The sequence below is a fragment of the Pimephales promelas genome, chromosome 18 (assembly GCF_988280905.1).
Source record: "Pimephales promelas chromosome 18, fPimPro1.hap1.1, whole genome shotgun sequence".
In the NCBI taxonomy this organism is placed as follows: domain Eukaryota; kingdom Metazoa; phylum Chordata; class Actinopteri; order Cypriniformes; family Leuciscidae; genus Pimephales; species Pimephales promelas.
In genome coordinates, this window is record NC_142786.1 from 26582329 (window position 1) to 26602545 (window position 20217).

General features: G+C 36.1%; 1 protein-coding gene across 1 annotated transcript; it reads right to left on the bottom strand.

Moving 5' to 3' along the window:
- Nucleotides 1-325: 325 nt before the first annotated feature.
- On the bottom strand, nt 326-18978 carry galnt12 (UDP-N-acetyl-alpha-D-galactosamine:polypeptide N-acetylgalactosaminyltransferase 12). Its single transcript, XM_039680662.2, has 10 exons — nt 18377-18978; nt 16943-17112; nt 15586-15775; nt 15165-15350; nt 14679-14796; nt 12399-12575; nt 8150-8281; nt 7627-7740; nt 5723-5878; nt 326-4346 (listed from the first exon to the last, which is right to left on the bottom strand). Exons 1-10 carry the CDS (start codon nt 18733-18735, stop codon nt 4209-4211), a joined length of 1740 nt encoding a protein of 579 aa, XP_039536596.2. The 5' UTR covers nt 18736-18978; the 3' UTR covers nt 326-4208.
- Nucleotides 18979-20217: the final 1239 nt, after the last annotated feature.

Genomic DNA, 20217 nt, shown 5'->3' on the forward strand with positions numbered 1-20217 from the left:
CGCATGAGGAGCATCTTGGCATGAGCGCTTCCACATACTCAGCTGCACATCTTCAAGCCAGTCAGATAGACTGCCAATGACACCTCCATGATCGTTCTCTGCAACTGCGACTCCGACATAAACGGAAAGAACAAACACGCAAGCACATGGAGAACGAGATTAATGCTTTATAAAGGGAAAAGTTTCCACAGTAACACGAGTGACGTGGCAGAATACGAAATCAAACGCCTGCTGGAAAGAGACGGGAGTGTGTAATACTGCAGAAAAAAAATATATCGCCAGGGGTTGTCAGTTGTTGGTGAGGAAAGACAGGCACACATTGGGATGTTATTCAATGGCTTTAATGTGTAAAAAGTCAAACATGAATTCAGTTCGAAGTTAGAGCAACTTTCATTGTTCAATTTTCATTACAATTAAAAGGTGCACTCAATCATTTTTCTTCCTCACAAAAACTGTTCACACAAAGAAATGAACAGTACACTCACATCAGATGCCTAATAAAAGCGGTTTTATGTTGAGATCACATGACCATTAACTACAGCAGTACTAATCTTGTTTCAGAAACTTTGCGGAATAAATTAATCATTGCCGACTGCAAATAACATATTGTAGCGTAACAAACAAAACTGAGTGCACCTTTAGTTAGAAATAAGACATTTTAGTAACCATAATTTAAGCATTTTCAAAAAAAGAGAGAGAATACCTTCATTTCTGATGTTAAGGTCACTTACATAACAGCATAAAGCTACCTGAATTTTTCTTCCAGCATTGATATGGTTTCAGAACATTCTTAAAAGGAGAGTAAAATGAAATCACAAATCATTCATTATTCCAAGAAAAGTGCATACTCACTGCCGCTGTAACCAACACCACTGTTTTGGCCATTCATTTTTGGGGGGGTTGGTACTATGCGTCAGTATTGGGCATGTTTGAAGATCAATGAACTTTAAACCACATTCATCAAGAGAATGTATCATTGTTGGTGTTTTGTACTTCCATTGTATGGAGTATAAAAAAGTGACCATAGACAAAATGGTCTTATAACCATCCATACATCTTTTTTGACCTCATCAAACAAACCCATTGTCAATTCTTAGGCTTTGATAGAAAGGAAAATCCTACTGATTCAAACATAATGGGTTCTCATTTTATAATCATCATATAATCAATCTCTCAATCACCTTCCTATCTATTGAGGCCCTGGAAACCTCTGTCCAGTATTGAGCTCATGTCACATGTTCTCAGAGAATCACACCAGTAAACCAATTCTCCCTTTGACAATGATAAGTTAGCCCATCACCTTATAGACTAAAGAAAAAAAAAATACTATAGAAAACTTCCCTCTCACCTGTATTTTAGAAAAATGTTCCTTCTTTGAACACTCTGAAAGTCACTCCAAACATGTTAAATGTCTTTAAAAATAAAACTTTTGTCTTCATTTACTCGCCTTTAAGTGTTTCAAAAATATTTCCCTTTGTGGAACATAAGAGAAATTTATAGCAGAATGCTGCAGCTGCTTTTCTTTTTTCATAAAAATTAAGTGAATGATGATTTTCAATCAATAACTACTTTACTTTTGTCCATTCTTCACAAAAAAACTTTCATATGACGTATATAGTGCATAACTTGTATGGATCACTTTTATGAAACTTATAAAGTGCCTTTTTTCGGGGGAAAATATCAGCATGTACATTCTTCAAAATGACTAAACTAATCCTTTCATTTAAAAAAAAAAACTGTCTTTAAACATACAAGTAATTTCAAGACTCCAACGATAGACTAGTGCAGGAATGACATTTTTTGTCGGCCAAAATCTGGAAACGAGTTAGCATTTTAACATTTCCAGTTCCATTGTCCTGAAGTCAATGAGTTTTTTGAATATTTGTTTGTTTTGTCTAAATGCTTTAATATATATCAGTAATACCTTCTTGTAATGTTTTACTTGTCTTGTAAAAGGCGGTTGCTAACAAGTGTCTAAATGTGAGGAAACAGAGGTTGTCGGGACATTATCAGGTAAACTCATCTACTCGCTAGTCCACCTTCAGATTAATTCTACGAACAAAACATGTAAGGATCATAAGCTTCTGTTATTCACAGAACTTATTTTCTGCAATAATCCAAAAGTCAATGAAAAAAAATCCTTTTTTTGTTGCTAGGGAACCAGGGTGATGCTAACTTCTGGGTTGGCCTATAAAAAATAAGTAATCCCTGCACTTAATAAATAACTGAGACAAACTGACAAATTCATGACAAATGACGTTAGCCTGACAGAAACGATCATTCAGCATGAGAAACTGACCCACAGATGGACAGACATTTATGGTGCTTTGTCACTGCATGGTATGGCTCGGTACGGCTCACTTTTGGGGGGTTTTCCACATTGTATTGTTCCTGGTCATTTTTTTTAGTACCACCTCAGTTGAGGTTCCAAGGAAGCGAGCCGTAGTGATGCTAAAATGTAATAAGTAAACACTGCAGATCACTGATTGGTCAGAGAGAATCGTTACTACCAGCATCATTGGATTTGAGACACGAGACGTCAAACCTGCTAGATTTAAATAGCCTAGTCGGCAACAGCCACCGCAGTATAATTTGTTCACACAACTTTTTTTAAACAACTTGCTTTACACAGCCGTCACACGCAACTTGAAAAAAAGAAACGGCTGTATCATGGTCAGTAGACGAATCCCACCCACTTTGAAGCGATACTAAACTGCTGTGGAAAAGCAAACCGAGCCAAAGTAAAGTGAGCCGAGCTGAGTCGTTCAACGCCGTGGAAAAGCACCATTATATCTTGCACTGTTTCTCTACAAGTTTAGGGGAAAATGAAGCAAAATCACAGCACTTTGACCACTACAATCTAGTATTTCAACGCATTCTCATCCCAAGGCATCATATACTGACGCTTTTGCCAATGCGTATACATCCAACGCACATGGCACCCTTTAGCGTCAATATAACACGCTTCGGTTATGGGTAGGTTTAGGTCTGGGGTAGGGTTAGGTTTGGACCACTAGGAGGCGCCTTCTGGTCCACATATATCTGCGTCCCATATATATCTGCCTTAGGATGAGAACGGGCTGAGTATTTTCTGTGACATCCAGCTCTGTTTTGTTCCCTTCAAATGCCCAACAATCACCTACAGCAGGTAAATGACTAGAGGTAGGCTGCCATACGCTTTCAGAAACAAGTAGCAATCATGGTACATTTTTAACTGTAATTGTGTATAAAAAGTGTAACCTTGCATCACAGTCTGAGCATAGTGAGCTACTGAAATTACAGACATGTACTGTAAATATGAGATGATGTTACAACATGGAGGAAGGACATGGAGTAAAATGGAGAATTTGGCACCATCTGGTGGTTGGAAAGAGAATGGCAGGAGTAGCACTGCCATCTCAATACTCAGCCGAAAATAAACACACTACTAAGCTGCCAAGAGGCCCTAAGTTACATCAGGTATCAAATCACAGAGGGGGAGAATTTTAAAATGCTAGAAGCAGGAAAATGTCAAGTCGAAAAACTCTAATTGAAGCTACTTTGTAGAATAGCAGGGGAGGATAAGACACCAGCAGATGGAGCTGGCAGCACTGACTGTTTCAAATAACTCAAATTACCTTCCTGTAAAATTAAATGATAAATACAGTGTTTATGTCTTTGCAGAGACATGGATGTGTTCAGTGACAATGTCTATTTGCACAAAAGTTTGGGGTGTGTAAGATTTTGTTTTGTTTTTGAAGTCTCTTCTGCTCACCAAGGTTGCATTTATTTGATCTAAAATACAGTAATATTGTGAATTATTATTAAAATAACTGTTTTCTATTTGTTTATTATTACATTAGCAATTTAATGCACCCTTGCTGAAAAAAATATTAATTTCTTTTTATATTTTGTTTTATTACTCAACGTATGTATACACGTGTTATTTAATTCATGAATCCAAAACTCTTTTGAAATTTCAGAGAACACTCATTGGCACGAAAATGGTCACTCTCTTTAGGTTTCAAGATTAAAAACCGAACGACTCTATTATAAGTGATGAATTTTAATACTCAGAAATGTTCAAATCTAATTCATTAATCACAGTCTGTACTGTGCACCTCTTGTAACAGGAAGGCACTATCAATCCTAAGTGGAGGAATTGGAATGATCAATAAACTGCTGTGGAGTTGGAGCAGCTGATATGAAAAGTGTAGAGAGAACCTTTGCTATGTCCTCTCTTCGAAGAACCACTTCTGGGAGTCCGAGTCTGAGCAGGGGCGGAGAGCGGGGCCAGGGTTCCCATTGTCAGTCCTGTCCACTGCCTCAATGCATTTCTGTGTCTGAACGTGGTAGAGAGAGCCATCCTGCAAATGCAAAGATTATGATAAGACTTAGATTGTCTTAGACTGATTTTAATACTTTAAGTCAGGGGTTTGTTCGAATACTATAAAAGCCTCAGGCCCACTAGAACAGGAAGCTCGGGAACCCCTAGCATTTCATTTGCTCCCAGCTCTAATTCCCCACAGTCTAGTGAGAAACCTGCTGTCGTCACGCTGCTCTTCAGGTGCTCGCTGTACTGGCGAGAGTTCACACTAAGGCTTGCTTGTGAAATGACACCGCAAGCCACACTGAAACCTCTTGCTGTCCGTGACTTTCTCAAGTAACGCTTTAATGTGACATTTACTTGGCCGGTTATTTGCTTGGAAGGACACCTGAAGTGCTGCAAAGCATGCATGTGTACAATTCTTGTCCTGAATACCTACCAAACCACATGGTAATGCCTGTCAATTTAAAACTAATGCATTTATGTATATATATATATATATATATATATATATATATATATATATATATATATATATATATATACGTATATAATTTATGAATGCATTAGTTTTAAATTGACAGGGGTTACCATGTGGTTTGGTAACTACAAAAAACGCAAATAAGTGAAATAACTTAAATATACAAGCTTGATAAAAATTATTATTCTAAAAGAAAATTTCAAATGGCACTCTTCATATATATATATATATATATATATATATATATATAATTATAAAGCAACCATCATGAGTTGAATGTTAATTGCCGATGACTAAATGCCAGTGATTGTGTTTAGTGTTGTGTTTATTTATTTATATATATACTGTATATATATATATATATATATATAAAATGTTCTAATGATGTCTATTTATTGATTTGATCAAATGCAACAAAACTGTCTTAAAATAATCTTTATGTGCCGACATTTCTCAGCAAATACACTACTGTTTAAAAGTTTGAGGTTGGTAAGATTTTATGTTTTTGAAAGAAGACTCTTATGCTGCATTTAATTGATCAATACAAAAATACATTTAAAACAGTTATATTGTGAACAAATTTTCATCATCATTACTCCAGTCTTCAGTGTCACATGATCCTTCAGAAAACATTTTAATATACAGATTTGGTGCTTAAGAAACATTTATTATGATCATCATCATCATCATCATCATCAATTGAAGCTTAATATTTTTTTCATGATTTTTTGATGAATAGAAAGTTCAAAACAACATCCTTTATTTGAAATAGAATATTTTGTAACTAATGAAATAGAATATTTTGTAAATAATATTCATTTCTTTCAGAAGAAAATCTTACTGATCCCAAACCATTGAACAGTAGTGTATATATATGTGATTAATGTAATTAATTTTAATAAAACTGTTTGTACTGATGTGTTCAATGACCTCACCTCTCTGAATATAAACTTCTGTTCTTCAGGCACAGGTTCCCTGGGTTTACTGCAGTGCTGCATGGTAAGGAATGTGGAAACCGGATCAGCTACGATACAGCCTGCAGGATCCCTCGTGTTATAACGGATCTCTTGGAGCGTTGAGTACTCGAAGAACTGTCACAAAACGAGAAAGGAAAATAATCACACACAGAAGCTCAACACATCAAATCTTAATCAAAGACAAATCCAAAAACAGCAACATCTGATAGAGGCGCACATACGGGTCAATCATGTTATGCAGTAGATTTTGTCCCCATCATATAGTAACTTAATGTATTCGATTTTTAAAAAAAATTTAAATATACATTTCTAAATATATATATATATATATATATATTTAATAAACCTGGTGTCCTCCATGATTCCTGTTCTTTCCGACAACAAACCAGTTTTCATAATGTAAAGAGGTGAAAACTACGGAGACACCATCTGTTTGCAGTGTTTAACCATATTAAAAGATGTATGAATGTATGAATTTGCATTTGTGGAGCAATCTGGATCTTTGGTTTGTCTAATTTGCAGATGAATTGCTTCTTTTAAAATCTCAAATCTGAAGACAAATTACCGTACAAAGCACTCAACAAAACCATGCATTACCAGTAGTTGTATTAATAGGAAATATAGTGTTTAAATCACATTATTGTATCAATAAAATGTTTGTTTTGTATAAGTGTATAAGTGTCAAAAGTTTGGAAACACTGAAATGTTTTTATGTTTTTGAAAGAAGTCTCTTATCCTCACCAAAGCTGCATTTATTTAATCGAAAATACAGTTAAAATGGTAATATTGCGAAATATTACAAATTCAAAAAACAAATTCAAAACTTTGAAAAAGGGTGAAATAGTGAAATACTTTGAGTCTCAAAAGGATTTAAGGCTTAACAGGATTGACCCATATGTACTAAACCAGACAGAATCAGAAGAGCATTTCTTGCATTCACAACACTCTTGTATTCCATCAGAAGAGTGTTGTTGTGCTGTACACAGCTGATATTGTGCACTGATAAGTCTCCAGGGCTCATCTGCCTCCCCACAGAGAGGGAGGAGACGAAAGAAGTCACGCTGCTGTGCCAGGCGGCTAAAGTCACTTTAAAAACAAGCGTGCTGTGAAGTGCACAACACATTATTTACTGCGCCATTTTAGAATGGCATTTTAATAATACATTACAGCTGTGAGAGACACTTCCATGTGTATTCCTGAGGATGCATTAAATCTCTGTGCATTGTTTTGAAGAAGTATAATGTACTCTTTACTTCAACACATTTGTGATGAGTAATGCAATTACTCGTTACATTTGCATGTCACCTAACTTTTTCTAATCTACGGCAACAAAAAGGGCATCGAAGGTACTATATCTTGTGCGTTTTGCCCTTACTCACCCAAACTTGTCAGCATGGCTACTTTACACAAATATGTGTTTCATGTAGGAGATGAGGAGCCCGCAAGTAGTCAAGTAACAGTAATTTATTTATCTGTTATACTGAAGAAACCTTTTTGAAGGATATTTGTTTACTTATGCCCTTTTTGAGCCCTTGAGCTTGACTGAGACATGAGTGTTTATAGGCTGTTGTGTCGACCTTGATATATTGCAATTTTTAGGTGTTTAATTTTATTTTGATTTTTAAAAAAAGTGATGCACTCCTCACAAATCAGCAGTTTCTTGTTTTTCACTGGTATATTTCTTAGGTGTTGAGGACTAGTGCATTTTTGAGCCTACATTCACTACTCTAAGTCGTACTGAAATTGGTGACTTGTAAGTCATTTTCGCTGTTAGGTATTTTTAAGAATGCTTTTCAGGTACTTTTTACACCTCTTGGAGCAGCACGGATGTCTGTCGTTACAGTTGAGAGAATGAAAGTTACCTGGTTTTGTCCCATGCCGTGACACGGGTAAAGAATGACTCGGTGACCGACCATATTATGATCATCAGGTGGGTTGTAGTCAAAACAGTAGTTGGCCTTTCCTTTACTCTTCAGCTACAGTTGAGAAGAAACAAAGAAATATTCCAACAATAGGGTCCAAAAATCTTATTTTTCTTATTTAATTTTTTTTTTTTTAATATACAAATTATATAAATCAGCATAATGAGTGAAAAGTTAAAAAGAAAAAAATATATAGATATTAATATTTCCTTTTCTTTTTAAACTATATTATTTAAAAAAAAAATCAGAAAAAGTTTGGGATTATTTCAACCTTTAAATGAAATAGTCCCATATTTTGAATGTAGACTACACTTTTACATTCGCTTTGTTGATTGTAAAGGAAGTGAACTCATTTCATTGTGTCACAATTTGCTTCCCCTTGCATTTTAAACTCTGAACCAAAAGAACAAGCTAACAGCTACAAAGCTGTGCATGTAAACACAAGTAGTTTGCATCCCCTCACCATGCCAAACATTCCAGGCCTGTCCTCTGGGACTTGAATGTCAGGGTAGATGTTCTCCAAGAACCACTTAAAATCTTTACACTTAAGACGCATTCGGAGTTTCCGTCTGTCCGTCACATCACCATATGCTTCCTGAAAACAAGCAAAGAAAACAAGTTAATAATTGCTCTAATGTAGCATAAGGTACAGTGATGCATAATAATATCATATTATGGAAGTCAAAGGGGACATTTGGTTTGTTTGGTTACCCACATTCCTCAAAAAAAAAAAAATGTTTGTGTGTTCAACAGAACAAAGAAACTCATACAGGTTTAGAACAATGACGTACAGTAAATGATGACTATTTTACACGATTTGTGCACATTTATTATACATGCACAAAAAGCGCATTATTTGCACACTTTCAAAAGAGAATGAGTATTTACTTGCAGGACAAAACTATTTCAGAGGTATAAATAGACAACAGCAGCTCTACATCCAATACCAAAAGCTTTAGCATCATTACAATGCTGAATTGTGCAGCAACAGCAGTAAACACGTAGTTGTTTCATTGGGTGTTCACATTTCTCTATGACAAGTGTTGTAGCTCTGCATAGAAAATGGTTACATTTACATACAGTAGACAAAGTTGGCTGCAGTTTCGATTTGTTCATTTTCTTATTTAATATTTTTTGTTTTCTAGAATGATCCAATCTGCCAAGTTCAATGTGGGCACCAAAATGAACGTGTGTAGCTCACGCCCCGGAGTATGTGCAAAACAGGCTTAAAGGAATAGTTCACTTTGATAGTTCACTGTTCTTGTCTGTCAGTCATATAATGGAGGTAAATGTAAGTACACCTTGATGGCCTAGACACGAAACGAACGGTTTGTGTGAGAAAACCTCTTGTAACCACGTCCACAAAGCACCCGCGTCCCTCAAATCACTTGGAAATGGCAGTGGTTACAAGAGGTAAAAATAATATAAATACTGTTTGTTTTCTCACACAAACCGCTCGTTTCGTGTCTTAGGCCATCAATGTGTACTTACATTTGCGAGTCATTAAATCGCGTTTAATTTAGACTTCTCTGTGCATGCTCTTTGAGGTGGTGACCATAGACCTGCATTATATGACTGACAGACAAGAATGGTTTGACCTAAAAATATTAAAATTGAAACTACTGCGGAAACAAAGACAGCTACATCTTGGATGCCCTTGAGTTAAGAATGTGAAATGAAAGCTCATATGTCATTGGTCAGTATGTTTTCTTTGTCAAACAAAGACAAAAATTAGGTCTTTAGGAATCCATCAAGTATGAGCAACGATAAATCATTAAGAATATACTCAGATACCTTATGCAGACCATGCTGCTAATAGCGGCGATGGCGTTTAAATGAATATGTAAATATGCTGAGCACTTTCCTCTTAAAGGGATACTCCACTTTATTTGGAAATAGGCTCATTTTACCACTCCCACAGAGTTAAACAGTTGGGTTTTACCGTTTTCAAATCCATTCAGCCGATTTTCTGATATTTAGAAGAATATCAGTAACCAGTAGGGTTGGGAACCGAGAACCGGTTCTTTTCCAGAACCGGTTGTGTTTTTGAAAAAATACCGGAACCGTGCAAAATTCCTAAGTTTCGGTTCCGAAAACGGTTCCGATGCGATATCATCATGTGGGCGAAGTGCTGGGAGTAGAAGACGCCGTCTTATTCCTAAATGACAAAAACTTCACCACTGAAGTTGCGATTTGCTCTCACACGCGCTGCATTTGTCACACACAGACACACGCACACTGCGCGCGCCGACCGCCGAGTCACTCTCTAGCCTACATTCAAATCTGTTTGCGCTGAGAGAGAGAGAGCAGTTGTCGATATGAAACTGCTTTACAATCACACAGTCTCAATATTTATTTGCTTCACATATTCAAATGATTTCCGTTACAGAATTAGTGAGATTATAGTTTGAGTAAACATTGACGGTAGTGGTCAAAACAGATGCAGTCCGTATATTTTTTGTGTTCAGAATTTACAAAATATATACAATGAGCGAGTACATCATAATGTTTTTTTTTTCAAACCGTGTTTTTGTCTTATCTTGAATCACTACGTAAAGCCTGTAATAAGCGTTAATACTCGGACTTCTTGTTTAGACTGGCCGGCGGATCGCAGCTGCTGCGGAGTAGCCCAATGCCTGCGTGACTCGAGAGAAGTAGCTCCGGCAACAATGTTCTTCCGCAAGACGCATGCAGTTCTGTTTATTAACTGCTAGAGCGCCGATTTATCCAGTAATGAAATAAGTAAAGTCTTTATAAATCAATCATTCAAACCGTTTAAAAAAATAATCAGTTCTACTCTCTTAAAGCATATTCTACTCCTTCTGAGAGGGTATTCTTCACTGTTGGAGATACAATAAAGGAGAGGTCTAAATTATTATAGAGAATGCAGAATTTTTTAATTTCCTTTATATATATATATATATATATATATATATTTTTTTTTTTTTTTTTTGCAAAGATTGCTTAATAATATTTTGAGTTTGTTTACATTACCAGTCTGTTAAACTAATTTGTCAAGTACTATAAGAAATAAACACAAAAAGGATTGTGGATTTTTCTCTTACTAATATTTTTAATTGAATGGGAACCGGAACCGGAATCGTTTGGCGGAACCGGAATCGGAACCGGAAAATTTCTCACGATTCCCAACCCTAGTAACCAGACAGTTTCTGGTCTTATTGACTTCAATAGTAGGAAAAAAAATATACTATGGAAGTCAATGAGACCAGAAACTGTATGGTAACTGATATTCTTCTAAATGTAAAAAAAAAAATCGTCTGAATACAATCGAAAACGGTAAAACCCAACTGTTTAACTCTGGGGGAGTGGTAAAATGAGCCTATTTCCAAAAAAAAGTGGAGTATCCCTTTAACAACAAAATAAACAAGAAAAATGACAGCAGTAAGAAAGCAGCAGCTAAGAAAGCATCTTATCATAGCGATGTGGATACGTTCATGCTAGCTCTGCAATTCGGCACTTGATTTGATTTCGCTTGAATTATATCAGGAAATGTCACATGAACAGACTGTGCTCTCTCTTCACAGTACATCATCTGTTTTCACAAAATGATCACATGAAACCAAACATCTAATCTTGTGTTTAAAGCATTCTGATGCAATTACCCCGCTGCGGTAAACCATAAAATACAACGATGCAAAATAATGCTGCAACCCCACCTCAGCAAACAAGACTGATATAGGCCAAGTTCCCCTGTTTGTTTGTGGCTGTGGTACCCCCTCATAACCGCCTGTCAGGCAAGAATTACTGGTGAGTGATGGTCTGCACTGTTGCCAGAGATATGATCCCTTATGAGGAACATCTGTTGGAAGTAGAGCTCTGTCGAAAAGGTTCAGCAGCTCTGCGGAAAGACGAATGAAAGGAAGTGTACGTCTAATTAACCAACTTGATAGTGCTTCATCAATAACGTACGGCCCTGCTGTGAGTGCCAGCCGGGTGGCACAACATCACACACATTGATGATCTGACTGTGATCTGATCTTCAGTCTCAACAAAGTCCTGAGGCAGGCACGTACCGTCCAGCTACACGGTCAATTGAGCGGCTGTCAAATGAAGCTTTCTGATCATCGAGATCCATCACAGAGCCCTGTTTTGTTGATCTTTAGGACTCTGTGGCACAACCGACAGAGATTTTGGCCATGAATAAAATATGTCGTGAGACTCGGAGGGTGAAAGAGAGAGTGATCCTCTTACAAGTTTGCGTGGAAGCGGAGTATGAAGGTTGTCAAACCTGATCCACGCTGGCAAGCCCAATGTTTGCCTGTGGTTTATACCTGAAGAGAGAGAGACTTATCTGCTGGCATCACATTAGATTGATTTCGAGTTGGTAGCGCCAACCTGGCAGCATCTCCAAGTTTCAGAGAGAAAAGGGTCACCCGATCTGTCACCAAGAGCACCTCTCTCTTTAACTACAGGGCTCAGTGGGGACCGTGAATGGCAAACACGGACTGAGAGTTGCTGCACTTCTCACTATAGTAATTTCACACTGAGCACAGAGAATGTCACCTGAGGAGTTTCAGCCCACCTGCTAAATGCCATTCCTTCAGAGCATGTCAACAGATTGTGCCAAATACTATGTGCATTGTTCACAAAGAGTCAACTTCCTCTAATCTCGAAGATAGATGGTGCTATAAACATACTCAGATAAGCAAACAAAAGCAGAGTTATGCAACAGACCGCACAAGTGGGCGTACCAGACGTGCATGAGGGCTACGGTGGTAATACACTTCTTTGAATTCATCCATCCAGACTTCTGCCGCCCGCACACTGTTGGCCAAGGCCTTGTTTCTTGAATATGGCGCTTTCTTTGGAAACACGTGACCCACGTGAGAGCAAGGATGGATTTCCAGAGTCCCTCCACACTGCCAGATCTGAAAAACACCACCAAGACAGGATATAGATTAGCCATCCGTAATAATAATAATCCATAGGCAGCATTTTAGAGATCATTGGCTATTAAATTAGATGTTCTAAACCTGTATGTGTTTCTTTGTTCTGTTGAACACAAAAGAAAATATTTTGAGTTATGTGGGTAACCAAACAAACCAAGTAAAATGTCAGGGACTACCAAATATGATTCTTTCTTTTCTTGTACAGACCCTTTAATACTGTGTGAGAACAAAATAGTATGTGTGATATTATAAAGACAACATATTTTTTAGCATAATTGGCTTTTGTTTTGTCATTATAATAAAGTCAAGACAAATTATTCTTAAAATATTATCTGGAAAATATTTATTATTATTATTAAAATGTATTATAAAGAATTATTTTATAGTTGAATTTCCATCAGATTTCCATCAGTTCATTCTTATTATTATTGCTATTAATATACTTGTAACAAATAAATTACATTTTATAATGAAGTTTATGTATATGTGTGTGTGTTTGAGTATATTCTCTATATTATATATATATTATATATATTATATATATATTATATTATATATTACAAATACATTCTGTTTATATGTCAACTCGAACTCTCCCACCATCAAGCTTTAAAATGAATCGTGACGATTTAACACCCTATGTCACATGACAATAAATAAACGCTACGTGACAATCACAAGCACCCATCGCTAATGGACTTGTGTAAATTCAGTTGTTCACTTTCTTTTAGAACGCCCCAAAAAATGGCATTCCCTTCCGGAAGTGCACTTCAAGAGTGCAAAAACGCTGTATGGAATTCGCCCGATAAGATCCCCTAATTGGCTGTTTCGTTGTAGAGGTGTAATTTGTAGTAGAGGTGCAACTTGTAGTAGAGGTGCAAGTAGAGATGTAACTTGTAGTAGAGGTGTAACTTGTAGTAGAGGTGTAAACTGTAGTAGAGATGTAATTTGTAGTAGAGGTGTAATTTGTAGTAGAGCTGTAACTTGTAGTAGAGGTGTAACTTGTAGTAGAGGTGTAAGTAGAGATGTAACTTGTAGTAGAGGTGTAACCTGTAGTAGAGATGTAATTTGTAGTAGATGTGTAACTTGTAGTAGAGGTATAACTTGTAGTAGAGCTGTAATTTGTAGTAGTGGTGTAAACTGTAGTAGAGATGTAATTTGTAGTAGATGTGTAACTTGTAGTAGAGGTATAACTTGTAGTAGAGCTGTAATTTGTAGTAGTGGTGTAAATTGTAGTAGAGATGTAATTTGTAGTAGATGTGTAACTTGTAGTAGAGGTATAACTTGTAGTAGAGCTGTAATTTGTAGTAGTGGTGTAAATTTTAGTAGAGATGTAATTTGTAGTAGATGTGTAACTTGTAGTAGAGGTATAATTTGTAGTAGAGCTGTAATTTGTAGTAGTGGTGTAAATTGTAGTAGAGATGTAATTTGTAGTAGAGGTGTAACTTGTAGAGGTATAACTTGTAGTAACTTGTAGTAGAGCTGTAATTTGTAGTAGAGGTGTAACTTGTAGTAGAGGTATAACTTGTAGTAGACGTGTAACTTGTAGTAAAGGTGTAACTTGTAGAGGTGTAATTTGTAGTAGAGGTGTAACTTGTAGTAGAGGTATAACTTGTAGTAGGGGTGTAATTTGTAGGGGTATGGTTCATAGTACTGCAGGACACAGTAGGATACACGCTGATCTGTCATATTGCATTGAAAGTGCATCTGTCTGGACTTTGTGATGTTTCCTGCCAGATTCTGGTTAAAACACATCCCAAGGCGTTCAAGGCACTCAAAACTCAAATGAACCATTACTGTCTATGTAACAGTGTTAGAACCCTTCAGGGCAATAGCTGAGTAATCAGAGGAATTATGAGTAAGTAAATGCTGCATTAACAGTGAAGGTCGCTTTAGTCATCATACTTGCTGGCAGACACTTAATAAAGGCGCTGAGCGACCTCCTAACCTTGTGTGACTCATCACACAGTTTTCAAACTAGTATTGTCACCATCTGCCCAAAGGCTTTTCACCCTCAGGAAGCCAAAATCTGGGGAGAATCTAGAGGAAAATGTTTCAGAAAAAGCAACAAAATGCACTTACTCGGAATGAGAACTCCAGGTTCTCTCCACCCCACACCTCCATTCCCGTGTCATATGTGCCAAGGTAAAGGAAGTACTTCTTATCGACTGCAAACAAACCCCCAGCCATTGTAGGAGACCTGGATCAAAGCAACAAACAAAATTATTTCTGTGTTCTGTGTAAAATTACATTAACTTCCAGGAAAAGCATATAGGCAGGGTTTAATATTGGTTGATATTTGATTAGAAGAGACAACGTTCACCTTAACAGTTCTGGTGCCTGAAATATGGCCATAAAAAAATGCATTAAATCTGAAAATCTGCCGACTGCTCTGAAGAGCCTGTTTTAACCCTCATGAATCAGGCAAAGCATAATAAAGCTCAAAACCCAAATTTAGAACTTATCAACATTGCATTGTTTTTCAATTAGAACAGGACCAAAAATGAAACCCGTTTCCTTTAGTATTACAAATTGTTTTCTGCTTAGGTGCAACCATGAAGCACAGACCTGACAACATCAGTGGCAGAACTTCTGCGTTTCTGCTCATGTTCTGGGATAGTGTGCCACGTGAACACCAATCGCCAATCAAATCCCCCGATCTGAGGTTCTCCAGGGTTTCCCAGGAACTGGAAGGTGTTCCAATCAATGACATCAATTACTGGACACACCACAGCTGAAGGCTCCTCCTTAATTCTACAAGATTTAAAGATAAAAAAGGAGATAAATATTAGTTCTCATAAAACAAACTGTGATGTGACATGTAACAAATAAAAAAGCATGCAAATTTTGCTATGTAAATGCTATGTAAACGCAAAATTAACCGTGAAAGCATTTTGCCATAACAATATTTGCTAAAGAGCAAATGTATACACTCATTTTGAAAATACTGCATGTTTTGGGTTTGTAAAAAGAGGGTTATCTGTCTCACCTCTGGAGTAAAGGCTCCAACCAGCCTTCATGGCACTCACAGTGGCAATCGAGGAAGGTCAGTACATCTCCTGTAGCAATGGAAGCTCCCAGGAGACGCGCTCGCACCAAACCCTCTCGCTTCCTTGCTCGGATCAGACGCACCTTTTTTAAATTGGCGATGTAGTTTTCTAGAGGTTCCTTTAAATGATCTGTGGATCAAAGTCATGAGAAGTGCTCAGTAACAGCTGCAGTCCTAAAGGAAACAAGAACGTAGGACAGAAATATGCTAATTGGCTTTTGCATTAAGGAACAACTTGCGGTTTCACCACAGGGTGGAGCTGAGATGATGTTGTTGCTGTGGTATTTCATTAATAAGAATGAGTTTTCAAATCTTTGATTTATTTTGAACTTAAATTACAGCTATTATATACTTTTTTATGTGCGCTATTATATTAACATCCTGCGTCGTTTTACACAGGATTTTATTTATTAATTTATTTATTTTTTTGTTAATGTTAAATTTATGACACATGAATATTAGCCTAGGAGATAAGTTGGGTAAAGCCATCGTTTTTTTTTTATTTATTTATTTGTGTGGATTTTTTATTTGTTATTAATATAATTATTATTTTTATGTTTATTTATACATTTGCATTAACGTTGATATGATTTACTCATGTAAAAAGATATTTTGTCCATTTCAGTGTTATTTAAGTTTTATTAATGTTTTGAACTAGCTTTTTTTAAATTAATGCTAATTTTAGTTACATTTTTTGTAATTTCAATATGTGATTTTTTGTCATTTTATTTATTTATTTATTTTTTAAATATTGCTATTTAGGTTTTATTTATTTTTTATTTCAGTTTTAGTTTTATATATTTCCAGATAATAATTCTAGTGCTTCAGCTTAAACTTATTTTATTTTATTGCCAATCAAAATTTCTAATTTTCATTTAGTAATCATATTTTATTTTATTTCAATTATTAAAAATGTTTCATATCTTTAGTTTTAGTTAATGCTAATAAACCTGGTCCATTGTCATCAACAGTTCCCTGTTATGGAAAGAAAAAAAAAACATCTGTTAAGCTCACCATTCTTCAGCAAACAGACTTCACTAAAGAAACAAAATATGTAAGAAAATAAAATGTGAGAGGTGTTTGCACTTTATGATATAGTGTCATCTATGGCAGTTATTTTAGCTGTTTGCTAAGTGGGGTGCAACTAGGATCTTGTTCTTGGTGGTTCCCACTTCCTTGCAGTCTCAAGTCAAAAATGTTCCAAGTTCATCCAAATATGGTTAACTTTTAATACATATGATCTTTTGACAATCCCATGCTCAAAGATTGCATGAGAAGTTTCCATTCAGACTGATACCTCGGTCACTGTAGTCATCCACCAGTATGACTTCAGTCAGCAACAGGTCAGGCGAGGTCTCCAGGACACTGTGCACTGTCCGCAGAAGTGTGGACCAGGCTTCATTGTAGAAGGCTATCACTACCGACGTCGTGGGCAGGCTCAGGTAGTCATATTTCAGGTTTTTACATCTGAATAGACAGATCGTGTTAGTTAATGCTTGCTTGGTGCTGTACATCGCCAGATAGCATTCATGTTTACAGTAGCATTTTCATAAACAAATATGCACAGTAACTGCAGAATGTTTTTATGTTAATGCATTTGCTATCGGAGTGCTGCACAGAGACAGGTACAAAAATATAGCATTGCATATAAAGATAGATAAAAAGTAAAAATACATAAATAAAATAACCACCACAGATGCATCTGTTCAAGCCTAATTATCATTGTAAATCATTGAAGGCTACATTTAACAAATATGATATGATGCAAACAATAAACACAACACATTAAAAACACGACCAAAAAGAGTCAGCTTGATCAAATGAGTTACATAAATTTTGAACCTATTATGTTAAAACCAATTGCAGAATGTTCCTCTTTGTCAGGGGTTCTCAACCAGGGGACCGGAGCTCACTAGGGGGCCTCAGTAAATCTTAAAATTATTTGAATCGAGTTATATTAACATAATATATCTATAAAAGATGTGCAACGTTAAACTGACATTTTTGTTAATTGGTTTTATTACAACAGATGTGCCAGAGGTACATATTAACTTAGGATATAACTAATAGTTACAAATTAACTTTGAATATTGTCTCGGAAAAAGGAGTGCCTTTTGCCGCTGCTCTAACTGGCTATAATAATGAACACCATTTGGATTTGGGAGGGGCCACTGGTCACTTCAAACTATTTTCTATATTCATTTTGTAATTAGGGGTTCACAAATGGGTCCTTGTTCCAAAAAAAAAAAGACTTCTGTGGATTTTATTTATTATTTTAACATTTCAATAGTATTTTTGTTGTTGTTGTTGTTGTTGTTTTGTCCAAATAGAAATAACACCCCCTTTAGATTTTGGATATGTTTTTATTTTAAACTATGCATCATTTATATGAGATGAGTAAGGCCAACTGCAAACTGCACCTCGAGATGTGACGGAACCATATTGCACGTTTTTCTCCTCCTCTGGTACTTTGTAGACGTTCTCTGTCTGTAATCGCACATTAAACACTGGGGCAAAGATAGGGACTGTTTACAAAAACATTTACAACTTCCCTGTTTTGCAATGAATCGAAGCAGATTTAAACAATAAACTACAATCTGTATCCTCTTCTGCATTCTAATGCTATATTCAAATAAATCAATCTAATACATTTATATCAAAGAGTTAATGACCTGTTGTGGCTGAATATCAAAACAAACTTAAAACATCCGTGTACAGCATGGAGACTTACAGTGGGTTCCATCTTTCAGGCAGTCTGCGGTGAAGTGATATTTTATCGCTCACATAAGTGTTTATCTGATGCTTTTTGATGCTCTCCTCTTCCTCTCGTTTCTCTTTTTCAGTCAGGTCAAGTTTAACAGCTCTACCCATCTCCCCCAAAGCATTTACGTCTAAAGGAGGCTTCTCGTAAACCGGTTTCTTCAGTAAATCTTCGTCCACATTTTCGCGCTGCTCGACTGCCACTTCTCTTCGACTGGCCAGGCCGACATCACTCTGCGTGTTCCTATGAAACACTAAATATCCCACTACAAAAGCACCGAGAACGTACAGAATTAACTTCGACCGACTCCGTCTGCCACATATTGCCATAATGTGTCCTTCTAGTCCGTCCTGTTTCCCTCAAACTGTTTGTTATCCAAAGTTCAATCTCATGAAAAGTTCGAAAAAAGTTCGCCCATGTTTGAGGATATCGTTTTCAAGGTGCCAATTTTCATTTTAAAGACGACTACAGTGAAGGGGAAACTATCTAAGCAAAGAGAAAGTTGGTCATTTCATCTGTGGCAAACCAACTTGTTGAATTGTGTGTGTGTGAATCTATGTGAACGACATGAAGGGCGAACAGAGCCGGTTGCAGGGGGAGGAGTTGAAAACAGGAGTTGTTGGAAGCCCATTTTGCCACATACAAAAAAAAAAAAAAATGTGCTTTTGTAAATCATAATGAGATGAAAAGTCGAAATTATGACATATTAAGTTATATTATGAGATGCAAACTCGAAATTATGACTTTGAACGACATATTTTTGATATTTTGACTCGAAATTACGACATAAGAAGTAAAATTATAGCAGAAAGTCATAATTTCGAATGTGTCATTTCAAATGAGTAGACTATGTCATAATTCTATGTCCTGTTGACATAATTTCCATTTTTATTCTAATATGACTTGTAGGCTATAGCCTATGTCATAATTATTACTTTTTATGTCATTATTAAAGACACCATGAAATATATATAGGCCCTATTAGAATTTTGCAGCTACTATTTATATGTGCACATCAATATTTTTTTTAATTCATTAAAATAAAAAAAAAATTGGGACGTTTTTTTTTATTATTTTTCAAGATTACAAGAGCAATAGCACAAATCATTCATAATAAATACTGCAATATTCTGTAAAAAATAAGAATAGTCAATTTTGATTTCATGGTGACTTTAATTTGAAATATTGAGATCAATGATTTAGTATAAATATAATAAATAATGTAATATAAACTTTAAAATAAGTGTCAATTTGTTTCTAAAGAAAGAACAAACCCTTTCTTGAACTTATCAATAAAGTAATTGAAGGGATAATATTGATTTATAATTTTTTTTAAGTGAGTTTCTTTGTTTGGAATTACATATTTATTTATAAAGATACATTTCTTTGGGGGGAAAAAAACAGGGGTAATGCTTCCACTTCAATCAGCAATAGGGGAAATTTTTCTTTGGTTAGGATCTTTCTTTTATCCCTGATGTCAATGCCCCCATATGACCTGTAAGAAAACCAATTGCAGGTTTATACATCTTTTAATACGTAGTTTTGGGGAAATACAATTAACACTTTTGAATTCGTCTTTTTTTTAGATAGATGTATGCCAACATTACTGGTTTTGAGCCACAGCTATACAGTGGCACATACATCCCACAGGTCTGATCACTGCAAGAGGGATTTGCGTGATCACATTAGCAGGCTTGTTTGTCAGATAAGGCCAGCAGAACTGGAAGAGGCATAAAGAAAAAAATCCAGGTCAAATCACAGACTCTTAGGGGTCACACACTGTGACAGAGCGCTAATCCAAATCCAGTTAG